At 38.3% G+C, this 13,356-nt stretch overlaps 1 protein-coding gene across 1 annotated transcript in view; it reads right to left on the reverse strand.

Moving 5' to 3' along the window:
* xylt1 (xylosyltransferase I) overlaps positions 1-13,356 on the reverse strand; it is a 67,523-nt gene that overhangs the window by 9,421 nt on the left and 44,746 nt on the right. Inside the window, 7 exon segments of the mRNA XM_051887620.1 lie at positions 1,173-1,506; positions 3,994-4,189; positions 7,720-7,985; positions 10,385-10,510; positions 10,512-10,562; positions 12,216-12,432; positions 12,568-12,648. Coding sequence (XP_051743580.1) covers positions 1,173-1,506; positions 3,994-4,189; positions 7,720-7,985; positions 10,385-10,510; positions 10,512-10,562; positions 12,216-12,432; positions 12,568-12,648 — 1,271 coding nt within the window.

Below are 13,356 nucleotides of genomic sequence, written 5' to 3' on the forward strand. Positions count from 1 at the left end.
TTTTCTCTGATCGGATTGCTATCCGATCGTGAAAAGATCAGGGGCCTCATTTATAAAATGTTGCGCAGAAACCGTCCTAAATTTGATCTTTAGAATGAATGTACACAGAAAACGAGCGTACGCCTCTCTTTCAGATGTGAAATTCTATAAATCGCAAATGATCTTGAACTTGCGCGCAGCTGAATGGTTTCAGTTCTCTGCGTTGTAAACGACACCTAATTAATGTCATTTACATATAAAAGATAACCAGTCATCGTCCAAATCCTTTAATTTAGAATGGCGAGCTGCAAGAATAGATTAGATTTCCAAAAACCTGCAGTAATCTGACAGGAAAAGTGTGTACGTCTGCTCAGACCCTGACGTGGCGCTAAGCACTTTTCAACGTCAAAGACTGTTTTTATAAATATGAGCGTTGGCGTGGATGCGTACGCACACTCTAAGATCAAATCTGTGCGTATGCACGCTTTATAAATGAGGCCTCAGGTGTATAAGCCCTCCGAAATGCTTTCAAGACAGATTTAAATCCGATCACTCAAACCACTTCAGGAGGTGGTTCGAGACGGATTCCAAATGAAAGAAGTGTAAATGCATCTGATTGTTGATACCAGCTCCGGTAACACTTTAGTATAGGGAACACATATAAACTATTAACTACAACTTTTCTCTCAATAAACTCCTAATTTACTGCTTATTAATAGTTAGTAAGGTAGCTGTTAAGTTTAGGTATTGGGTAGGATTAAGAATGTAGAATAAGGTCATGCAGAATAAGGCATTAATATGTGCTTAATAAGTACCAGTAAATAGCCAATATTCTATTAATATGCATGCTAATAAGCCACTAGTTAAAAGACCCTAAAATAAAGTGTTACCCCAGCTCCCATCACTGGATGGAAATGCTGCTTTATTTGCAAATGTTTATGCGAAATTTCAATTTTGCGCACAGGTTAAATTCGCAACTTTGGATGGAAATATAGCTAATTAAGCTATATAAATTCTATCAAATGCTGCACTGTTTATAATTCCAACATATCTTCTACCTCACATTTTAACTCACAAAGAAAGTTATTACACTTTGTGAATCAGTTCCATTAAATCATCAAAAAGAACCAGTTAAAAAAAAAAAAGATTAATTTGTGAATCGTGTTGTCTTTAGTATACGGTGTAAATCTCACCTTGGCGTATAGGCAGGTGTTTGTGGTGGGTAAGGGGAGTGATGAGAAAGCGTGTCTCTGCCACAGGGGTCCAGTGATGCAGCACGCGTACGGTCCACATCCCGGGCCGCAGGGGCCGGTTCAGAGGAGGCCTGTAGTGTGTGAATTCAGCACTGGCGTCGATTAGGATATCGTAGGTGGCAGCGATGACATTGGTGGGATCAATCCACACCACAGTCACAGTCACATTTGACCCTTTTCCCCATTTCTGCATTCCCACAGGCTCATCCATGGGTCCCATAAGATTCCCAAAGTTCCGAAATATCCTTTCCTTAGCATCCCAGTCTGTTCCAATCTGATGTATGAGAGAAAAGACAAAGAACAGATATATGACATTTAAACTAAGATAGGAAAGTCAAGAGATATAGTCTAATGTACTCTAACAGTCCCATCAGTTAGGCTCAAGTACTCCTTTATTGACACAAACCAGATATGTGTTCCCATTCTCTCCGGATATCATTTAACATCAAAATTAATGCAAGTAAAGGCACTTTTAAATAATTAATAAAACACTTTATACTGTGGGTAAATAACAGATCAAGTAACGCATTTAAATCACATACATACACACTGCTGTTTAAAAGTTTGGGGTCAGTATGATTTTTTTTTTTTCAGTAAGATTTTATAAATATTTTTGAAAGAAGTCTCTTATGCTCAAGAAGGCTGCATTAATTTGATAAAAAAAATACAGTAAAAACAGTAATAGTGTGAATTATTATTATGATTTAAAATAATTGTTGTCTATTTTATTATATATTTTAAAATGAAATTTATTCCTGTGATGTTAAAGCTTAATTTTCAGCATCATTACTCCAGTCTTCAGTGTCACATGATTCATCAGAAATCAATATGCTGATTTGCTGCTCAAGAAACATTTCTTATTCTCAATGTTGAAACTATGTTTTTTTCAGAATCATTTGATGAAATTTCTCAAAGTTCAAAAGAACAGGATTTATTTGAAACAGAAATCTTTTGTAGCATTATAAATGTCTTAAATGTCACTTGTGATCCATTTAATGTTTGCTAAATAAAATTATTCATTTCTTTAAAAAGTGTTTTCTTTAATAAGGAACTGAAAAATCATCTTCTTTAATTAGAAAAAATGTATATTGTTTATTATATTGTTCAACTATAATTCTCATAATATTTCATGGTTTAAAACGGTTTTCAACATGTTTTCATAGGTTTAAGCAAGATCTTTTCAAGTACCCTCTGGAACCTGCCAGAATACCTCTTGGCGTCCATATACCCCTTGTTGGGAATCACTGATCTAGAGCAAAGTTGGAGAGGCAGAAGAGAAGACGAATGAGTAAGAGAAGGAGAAAGAAGGCAAGTGAGAGAGGATGAGAACAGAGTCCTGGGGCTCTGAGACAGAGTGTGTCGCTCTTGATGCAGAGATGTCAGTTCACCCCTCCAGACACTGCACAGGCCTTCACTGGTATGGAACTGAACAAACTTTCTGTATCCTTGAAATTCAGTCCCCGAAAAAAAAAACAGAGTAACAGGATGCCTGAGCACTGTACATACCAGTGGCTCCCTAAGAGAGGCGCATAGACGGATATACAGCCAAATGAATCGCACAAGATCCCATCGTAAGTAAACAGATGGCACCAATTGGGACCGCCAGTACCAGCTGAGATGAGCATAATTGCATCAAACGATCAGCAGTGCCCAGTGTAATGTTTCTCCCACTGTGAGGTAATTTGACTTGTGGGATGGGGGGGGGGGAGGTGGTAGCTTGGAGCCGTCAAATGCTAGCTCCCTCCAGCCACTCTGAGAAACAACATAATTTCCTACCGAGGACGTGACCGACAGCAGGAGTCTCTTTACGGTTGACCTGTCCCATATCCCTCCCCGTCCATGCCTGCACCTCAGTAGAACACGGCAAATCAATTTGATCATTCTGTTGGGAAGACGCCTGAGACCCAGCTGGACTTGCTTTAAGCACTTTACAGCTCTGCTGCCTTGTCTATGGGTTTCCCCCCAAAGGATGGATGATGGGTACTATAATGCTTTTAGGAAGTGATGTCCAGGCAGACTCCAACGTTAACTTTTTGCTACACAAATGAGTTTAGAACATTTACAGGCCATAAATGTGTGTATATAATATATACTGAATGTACACCTTTGATTTAAATCATTTGTCAATTTCATCAGCGAAAGGAAGAGCATCATTTTTACATTTCAACCAGATACAAAATATATATATATATATATATATATATATAAGCTAGTTATAGATCTTCATATCCTGTTTTAAGTCATCTATATGCATCTAACTCTTGTGTCTGAAACCGAACATGTACCCTTGGCTTCCAACAGATAAACTGAGGGCAGTTCAGCGTGAAGTCATTATTTTATCCCCATACTAGTGGCAGACAAATCACTGATTACGCCAAAGGGCAAGATGACAGGTATGGCGCTGCCTGACAGCTAAATCAATGAAGAACGTCTGAATTATTGGTTGTTTAACGGAGTATGTCAAGCACAATGTGCAGCCGTGTAAGATTGCCAATAATATTCGGAGGTCAATTTTCTTAGCAATGCATACATTCTGAGGGTAGTGTGGGGGCGATTCGGCACCTATAGACTGCCAGGACATTTTTACTGCAGTGAGCCAGAATGAAATAAGCATTGTCTTAAAGCTGTATGACGACAGTTAGTTCATAAATAAAAATGACTAACACAGGACACATAAATGTGCTGCCCATCAGCCTATTACAGTAAACAAAAACGCTTAATCTCCAGTGTGTGTGTATTGTAAGACTGTGAGTTTACTAACCTCTGCAAACTGCAGTCGGTTGAAGGTATTGGGTGGATTGGTGAATTCGAAGAACTGTTTGGGCATGACCCAAGTCTCCAGGGTTTCCAGTTTGCTGGTTGCCAAGTTGGTGGCGTGATGCCTGACCAGGTATCCCTGGAACTCATCAGACAGGAAGTAGATGTGGACAGACACAGGATGTCCCATGGCATAATACCTATATAGGTAGAAAAGATGTCATTCAGTCCAAAATTAAAATTTGCCACACCTGTCAAGGCATCTTCATTGGGGATTTTTTCAACAATATTTCTTACTTAACTATTTTGCATTACATTTATTTGAAAATATATATTTTGTCCGTAATTTATTTGTCTTGGTGGCTTAACATGAAGAATGTTCCACATAAATTTTTTCTTAAATTCTTCTGTTAAAATGTTTGGGGTCTGTAAGATTTTTTTTAAGTAGCACTTTTAATACTTTTATTCTGCAAGGACACATTAAAATTTAAATTGATCAAAAGTAACAGTAAAGAGATTTATAATGTTAGCTGAGAAGGAAACCCACAGAAAGATAATTTTAGCCTCATAGCCACATGCTCCTTTTTTTGCCTTTTTTTTTTTGTGAAAGAAATTATTAATTTAATTCAGCAAGGACACATTATGACGATCAAAAGATCAAATTTTAAATTGTAATAATATTGAATAATATTGCTGTTTTTAATGCTTCAAAAAGTTCATTAAGAGATAATAAAACGAGCGGTTTAGTCCAAATTTTCTGAAGAGACTTGGTCACTTTATATGATGAACAGATTTAATTTAGGCTTTTATTCGCATATAAACATTCATCAACTCACACATCAGTTGTGGTAAACAGATGCTCAAGCATGTTTGCTTAACATGCGAGAACCAATGAGGTTCATTCTCGTGTGTTACGCAGTGCATTTGAGCTTCTGGAAGAACTTTGTTCTCGCGCATCAAGCAGGTTCGGTTGAGCTTCTGTTTATGTTCACTGATCAATGCTTATATGTGAATAAAAGCCCAAATTCAATCTGTTCAGCATATAAAGCGATTGTGTCTCTTCAGAAAATTTGGACTAAACTGCTCAATTCATATGAATACGATCTCTTTATGAACTTTTTGAAGCGTCAAAGCGGTAGTTGTGTAGCTGTCTATGGAGGGACAGAAAGCTCTCAGATTTCATCAAAAAGATCTTCATTTGCGTTCTGAAGATGATCGAAAGTCTTACAAATTTGGAACGACATGAGGGTGAGTAATTAATGACAGAATTTTCATGTTTGGGTGAACTAACCCTTTAAGACCAATTATATGACTAGTAATTGCCTTTGATTTAAATTCAAATTTCTTAGGGCTTTGTTAACACCTAAAGCCCTTTACTGCAAAAAATAAATTATAATAAAAAAAAAAAAACGCTGAAAAAACTTCTGAGCAACAAAAACAATTTTGTATTCTGAGTCAAGTTTATTTTTCTCTAGACACAGGGTTGTAGAGAGGTGAGTGAAGTGCTGGGCTGTGAGACACTGAGACAGACAGACAGAAGGAGGAGCAGCAGGAGCTGATAGAGACGCAGGCGTTCATGCAGAGCGGATGGCTGCTCTTGCAGCGATCTCCACCCTGAGCTCCGTCGCCGTGCTCTCATCAGTATTCCAGCACAGGCTGGAGGTGCTCCATCCCAGCATCCCTTGCCTGACAAGCAGAACAGCAAATATTTACACCGGTGCGGCCACCCTCCCCCTTCCTCCTCCGTCCTCTGTCACTGCAGGAGGTGGGCAGCATGCAGGGACTAACAGAGCAGCTATTCAAGCGGTCCACCTCAGCCTCTCACTGCTGATGTCACAGAGGGCTGCAAAAAAAAAAAAAAAACAGAGCTCTCCCTCACTTGCGGACCCTGAGCGCCACCACCCAACCCCCACCGGCCAGCAACAACCTCCTCCTTGTGCCTGACGAGTCCCTCTGCAGGGTCCAAATACTGTGGCTCATTTGTCAGAATGCACCAGTGCTCCCCTTGCACAGAAACAGCAGCGACGCCAGGCATTACTGCACTGATAAACGCATAAACACAGCACCCAGACTGACAAACTCCGTCCCTTATCCTCTCTTGGCTCTGTCCGTCCCTCTCTCTCTTCTCTATCTCAGTAATGACAGATGTTTGGACAGCTGAGGAACTTCAGATCTGCTGCAAGTGAGATCAAACAAAACTGCGCTTCCCTCGGCAGACAGCACAAATGAGTGTGCACTTATTTAGCTTTCAGAATATTCAGAATGCCAATATGCATACGGTTTAAAAAAAAAAACACAATTAAAAAAAAAAAACCCACACTAACAAAAATACAGACACACAAATGTCAGGAACAATTCACTTGAAAACGATGAAATTCTGTCATCATAAACAACATAAACTAAGTTATTATAAGTTATAAGTCTAAGTTATTTAGAGCAGAGATTGGTGGGACGCCACCTAGAGGGCTGAGCTAGAGTCGCTGGCTAAAGGGAAAAAAAGACATTACTCGATTTAAATCAAAAATCAAAACTAATATCTGAAATATTTCACAATCCATTAACTTTTTATGAAGGTTCTAATGGAGAAATATTAATGGGTTTCAATGCAGTAAAACAGTAATGAATAAAGATGATCAACTAATACATTTATTGTTAAAATAAAATTAACACACACATTCATAATCTAAATGTATCAAAATGCAGTGAGCTGCAAATTTATTGAAAATGAAATGTTATATGTAGGACACACTTTAGTTTAGGGTCACCTTCTCACTATTAACTAACTATTAACTACGACTTTTGCCTCAATAAACTCTTAATTACTGCTTATTAATAGTTAGTAAGGTAGTTGTTAAGTTTAGGTATTGGGTAGGGTTAAGGGATGTAGAATATGGTCATGCAGAATAAGGCATTAATATGTGCTTTATAAGTATAATAAACAGACAATATTCTAGTAATATGCACACTAATAAGCAACTAGTTAATAGTGAGAATTGGACCCTAAACTATATTTAGGGTTAAGTATATTTATTAAATATAAATCAAACGTAGGCTGTGTACATGGTATGTTTAATCCTCCACAGGTATTTTGCAGTATTAACATTATTGATTAACTGATCTATAATTTTAAATGACAACAATTAAATAAATTCTTGAATTGACTTTCCTATTTCACATATTTTTCGTGATGACATCAAAGGCTGTGCATCCAATCAGACCCTTTGTAATTCTGGTGTAAATTCATCTGTCACTTGTTAGAAGCCAACCAAATGAGATGCCCTCATGAAATCCTTGAAAACCATGAATAATCCTACTGTAGTTCAAATAAATTACAACCCAAACTACATTAAAAACCATTTCACTTGCAATGAGGATAAACGGTTTATGTCAACTATAATTTGTGCAATGAATTATTGGTTGCTGAACACAAAACCATCAACATTCAATATTGTTTGATAACTAATTTTGGTGTGTTTGGTCATCTCATGATCTCCAAAGTAAAATGTGGGTCTAGAAGCATTTTTGTAAAACCCATTTAAAAAAGGTCAATGGCATCCCCAAACTTTCAAGCTTTAAAAAATTATCATAAAGGTCAAAATGACTTTAATGTGGTTAAATCTCCTAAAAACAATACATTCAGATTATAGCTGTTGTTATTTACAGAAAATCCTGAAATTTAGAAAATTGTGTGCTCTAATAAAAACAAAAAAACAATGTACTGCATACTGACCTGCAGCTGTTGTCATTGAGGTCACCCTGTAATGAGTTGGCAGTTCGTGCCAGACCCAATCGGGCGAAGGCATGATAGTAAGTGAGATGTGCGTCGGACAGGCTGTGAATCCCATCCTCTTCATCAAAAACATTCTCCCAGTAGGCCTTGAGACCCGGCGTGCCCTGCGGCATACTCCCGAACAGAAAGACGTCCAGCTGGTTCACTATCTCTTGATTTACGCTGGCTTCAAACTTCCTTGCAAAGAATGTGGGCCTGGTGGTTTGCTGATGGGGACAAAGACAGAGAGAGAAAGAAAGAGAGCGTGAGTGTAAAGACAAAGAGACGCTGATAGACAAGACAGCCTGCTGAGACTTTGAGAAACAGGAAGAGAAAGAGAGATAGTGACAGAGCGAAGAGGCTGAAAACTGAAAAGCGTGGCACACCATCCAGTATGATGTGCTAGAAGGGGGAAAAAGTATCAGAATCAGAGACAGAAATTCTCCAGAGATAATTGACAGCAAAAAATAAAAATCAAAGTGGCATATGTCTGGTATGAAACGGCGGTGTTGCTTATTATTCACATCCAACTTGGCTCCCCGCAGACTAACACGTGTAACATAAGACAGATAAGAAGAGGGACAACATCTGAGAAGAACCAAAGATATCAAAAATCTTCATGCTTGAAATAGTTTTCAGGTGACAGCAGACCCCTGTCAGACATCTTTCAAGAGAACGTCCTAGAAGATGGAAAAATAAACACAAACCTGGAAAGGAATGAAAATTCCCCAAAATTGTAAGATTCTGTCATCATTTACTCATCTTCATGTCATATCAAACCTGCATGACTTTCTTTATTCCATGCAACACTAAAGGAAAAATCTGAAAAATCAGATCAGTATGAATCATAATTGTGAACCAGATCTACTGATTCATTGGAACGATCTGATTCAAAAGAAAGATGCATAAACAGTTCATTCAGACTGTGTCTTATTTTTTAAAAACTGGATCAAAGAATTTTTTTAAAAAAGAAAATCACAACTTGTGAACCAACATTTTGGAAAACAGCAACCACAACAATGCTTTAAAATATTTCCTTCTTGTGCTCCACATTTTTTGATGAATTTTCATTTTTGGGTGAACTATCCCTTTAAACAAAATTCAGTGATTTGTTCTTTTTTAAACAGTTATAGAAGGCAAAAATGTGTAAGAAAAGAAAATGCGGAAAAAACCTAATAAAGTGATTTGAAGAGGCAAGTCCAGGAAGCTCTTTTATACGGTTTGGGCCTTTATAGGGTGAGGGGTGAGAAATGCTCGGATAAAAACTGAACTGCCATGACACATTTCAAGCCTCCCTTCTTCTCCCATTGTCCTTTTTCTTCAGAGCTGTCTGTGAGAAAGGAGGTATTGTCACAGGATAATTACTCAACACTCACTACGGGTATGCCTTCAGTGATAATGACCCGCTAAACGCTCACAGGCCCTTCCCCCAGCACAGACCTGAATGGGTTAACCGCACACTCTTGTGAAAGACACTATTATATAGAGAAGTTGTGGCTGTAAACATTTAGCAACGCTCGAAATACAGCAATGATTGTGCTCGGTTTTCAGCCCTCATTCAGAACAGGAAACACTACTTACAAAAATAAAACAGGGCCAAAATAACGTTCAAATAAAATGTTACTGAAATTAGAACACATGAACATCAAGATTCACCATAATGGATGTTGACGTTCCAAAAAAAAAAAAAAAAAAAAAGGCTTCATCAGCTGGGCAGTCTTGAAAAAAAAAAAAAAAGTGGCAAAAGCTGCCTGATGTGGCACATGGTGATGATGTCATGGTTTGGCACATGAGCGCACAGTAGGGAGTTTATGAGGAAACGGCCTGCCGAATAGACCACTGCATCGTTTAATGTGAAACCATACCGCAAGCAACACGACATGGAGGCAAACAGAGCAAGAGAGAGAAAACCAAAAAGGGGAGAAAATGCAAAGTTGCAGTTCTACTGCAGCAGAATGGAAAAATTAAAACACAGCCAGCTATGTGAAAATCACCAGGATGGGAATGACAAGTTTAAAACTCATTTCAACTGGGCCTGTAGCTCCATTTACAGTAGAGAGAGTGAGTCACAGAGGTCGGGCATGACCACGATAGGATTGACTCTGTACTGGAGGCTAATGAGAGACTTCCAGACCAAAGGTAGGGGGGGAGAAAAGGGAATTGGCTGCTGCGGTCAAGCTCCACGGCCTCATTCCACTATACTAGACTCACTACCAGAATCCTTTTGATGAGAGACCGCCTTGCAATTGATCCCTCATCGTCCTTTTCTGCCGGGCAGAGTTAATTACAGATCCCCTGTGTAGGCACGAGTTAGCAAGGCTTTCCTTTAGTTGAGTCTCATTGGATTTCTAATCACGATTGAAATCGCTACTGACTGGAGAGCTTGTCTCACACTATTAGGTGTTTGTTTAAGGTAAATTAAAGGCCTATTGTGCTTATTCTGACTAAACAGGACGTGGCGTAGGTCTCCTTCAGGCGTGAGGTCAGCGCTGTCACTGAAAAGGCTTTTAAAAGAGTTTAACTAATGATCAGGTTCATTGAACTGTTCCTGTTAGCGCCGGCTGCACTGATACAGTCGGACAACGAGAGGACTGAGAGCCTCATTGGAAGGGTACGTGATGCTCACCTGGAAACGGGGCAGGTCGGAGGGCTTGAAGTCATTTGGTGAGCAGCCGCACCAGTCCACGATGTGCTTGTACTGACACTTGCAGCCCAGCTTTCGATTCCAGTTAGTGATGCGAAGGTTGTTGTCCTACCATGCTCTCGCAGTGCGGACTGTTCTCCAGAACTGTGTGGAAGAACGACTGCGAAGAGAGAATGAGAATCGGGGAGGAGGATGATAAATAGGAAGGGACAGTAGGAGGTGAAGAGAAAGAGAAGAAAATAGATGACTAAGAGGTTGAAACAGAATAATGACATCTGATAAAATGAAGATGGATGTCTAACAGAATAGCCCTGTCAGGAGGTCTAGTGTGTTAAATGTCTACATCAGTAAAAAAAGGGCCAATTGCCTTCTCAAGCCACAATATCCAATATCTCAGCGGTGAATAACTAGACCTAGACAGAGCGAAGAATCCAATTTCGCCGCGGCACAGCAAAAAGCCCTTCATTAAAACTAACACATTGACAGTCATTTTAAATGAGCAAATACACGATGCAAATGAGCAAATAAAACTATGCAAATTCATTCCCGCTTTTTGGAAATTTACTCAATTTATCATCATAAACTTCAAACTTGGTGAATCAGTGAGAAAAATTAATGGAACGCCAATCTAGTGAATTAATGTAGCAGAATCGTTGTAATATTGTGCAATGCAAAAGTCATTTTCTTGATCATTATTAGTTGTGTTTTTTATTAAAAATATCTAAATGGCCTTAAAACAAAATACATTTAATTTACAATAAAAATTGTCTAAAATAAGAATTATACTATATAATACTATACCATGAATATATAACAATATTAAAATTTTATTTTTAAAGGGTTAGTTCTGTCATTAGTTACTCACCCTCATGTCATTCCAAACCTGTAAGACTTTCGTTCATCTTTTGTACACAAATGAAGATCTTTTTGATAGAATCAGAGAGCTTTCTGTCCCTCCATTGACAGCTACGCAACTGACACTTTGATGCTTCATAAAGAGATCGTAAAACTAATCCATATGAATATTGAGCGGTTTAGTCCAAATTTTCTGAAGAGACACCATCACTTTATATGCTGAACAGATTGAATTAAGGCATTTATTCACATATAAACATTGATAAGCGAACATAAACAGAAGCTCAACCGAACCTGCTTGACTCGCAAGAACAAACACTTCCAGAAGCTCAAATATGCTGTGTAACACACAAGAATGAACCTCACTGGTTCTTACACATCAGGCAAACATGCTTGAGCTTCCGTTTACCACAACTGATGTGTGAGTTGATCAATGTTTATATGTGAATAAAAGCCTAAATTCAAACTGTTCCTCATATAAAGCAATTGTGTCTCTTCAGAAAATTTGGACTAAACCACTCAATTCATATGGATTTACGATCTCTTTATGAACTGTTTGAAGCATCAAAGTGTCAGTTGCGTAGATGTCAATGGAGGGACAGAAAGCTCTCAGATTTCATCAAAAAGATCTTCATTCGTGTTTTGAAGATGATCGAAAGTCTTACGGGTTTGGAACGACACAAGGATGAGTAATTAATGACAGAATTTTCATTTTTGGGTGAACTATTCCTTTAAAATCACTTTACCCCCTTTTTTTTGTTTTAAACCTAAACCTCATTCATTCACTTATTTATATTGTTTAAAACAAGGAAAAACAAGAATAAACGCAATCCAATACATATTATTCACAAATAAATGTGTTATTCAAGTAACTTAAGTAAATTTTCATTGTTTTAAGAATGTTTAGATATTTTTTTTTTTTTTGAATATGATTTTGTAGTGTATTTTGGCATCTCACCTCTGCAGGTAGTAGCGTGTATGCGTAGAAACGCTTCATGTTGGTCACAAGGTCGTCTTGAGAGTTGATGACATACTCCACAAACATTCGGTTGAGCAGAAACCAGTCAGAGCCTCCATCTACGGATATGCCTTCTGGAATTTTCCTGTCTCCAAGCCGCCACATATGGGTGTCGCACTCAAAGAAAAGCCGGTCCAAACCTTGTTTTCTGATGAATCTGTTGGCAATTATCAACAATGCAAATTACAAATTTATTTTTATCGGTTATAAAAGGCACCCTTCTGTGCAACTGGCACGTGCTACAGTGTCTCAGCACCATAAGCCATCAGTACGATCACATGTCAGCACTCACCGAGCGTTATCTCTCCCGTGAGACTTGATGAAATTCATATCTCTGTATTTGGACAGGAAGGCCACCAGCTGATCGTTGGTCCTGAGGAGAGATCAAAAGTGTTGGAAGGGAAAACAGAAAACAAGTGAAAGAGAGAAAAAGTAACAGAGAGTTTGCTAATCAGGCTAATGAGCCACAGTGTTAATGAGCATGGAGCATGAGGGATTCTGGGCGAGTCCAAGCTCACATACAGAGCCAGATTCAACCCCAAATGCCAACTGCCCTGTTTCACTGCCTGTCGCAATGCATTGCCTGAAAGTTTTTAGTCATTTTTCCCCATACACACTGCTCTCTAATGTTTGCTTTTTCACTGCAGGCTTCTGGTAGAGGAGAAATAACTTCACACTGAAGATAAAAAGAATAATAAAATCTTTATTTATCGGTATACAATACCAGGGATGGTGAAATTTGAAAAAAGCCTTGCTTAAAAAACAAAAAAAAAAAAAACAGACTCATGGCTCACATTTTTGGGAATCAAACCAGCAATTTTTTGGTTACTAGCCTTGACTGTGAACAAGAATCAACAATACTATTATCAGCATGCAAATAAACACAAGAGCCAATCACAATACAGTATGCAAATTACAGTTAGATAGTAATTGCGAACATTCTTACAATAAAAGTCAATTGGAGACTTTAATGTTAAAGGTGCCAAACCATTACATTTTATTCTTAAATTCTTATAAACCTTATAATTCATATAAATACTAAAAACAGAAAGCAGACCTCAGGTTGAAATGATCTACGAAA

Source organism: Ctenopharyngodon idella, chromosome 3 (assembly GCF_019924925.1).
Source record: "Ctenopharyngodon idella isolate HZGC_01 chromosome 3, HZGC01, whole genome shotgun sequence".
Lineage (NCBI taxonomy): Eukaryota > Metazoa > Chordata > Actinopteri > Cypriniformes > Xenocyprididae > Ctenopharyngodon > Ctenopharyngodon idella.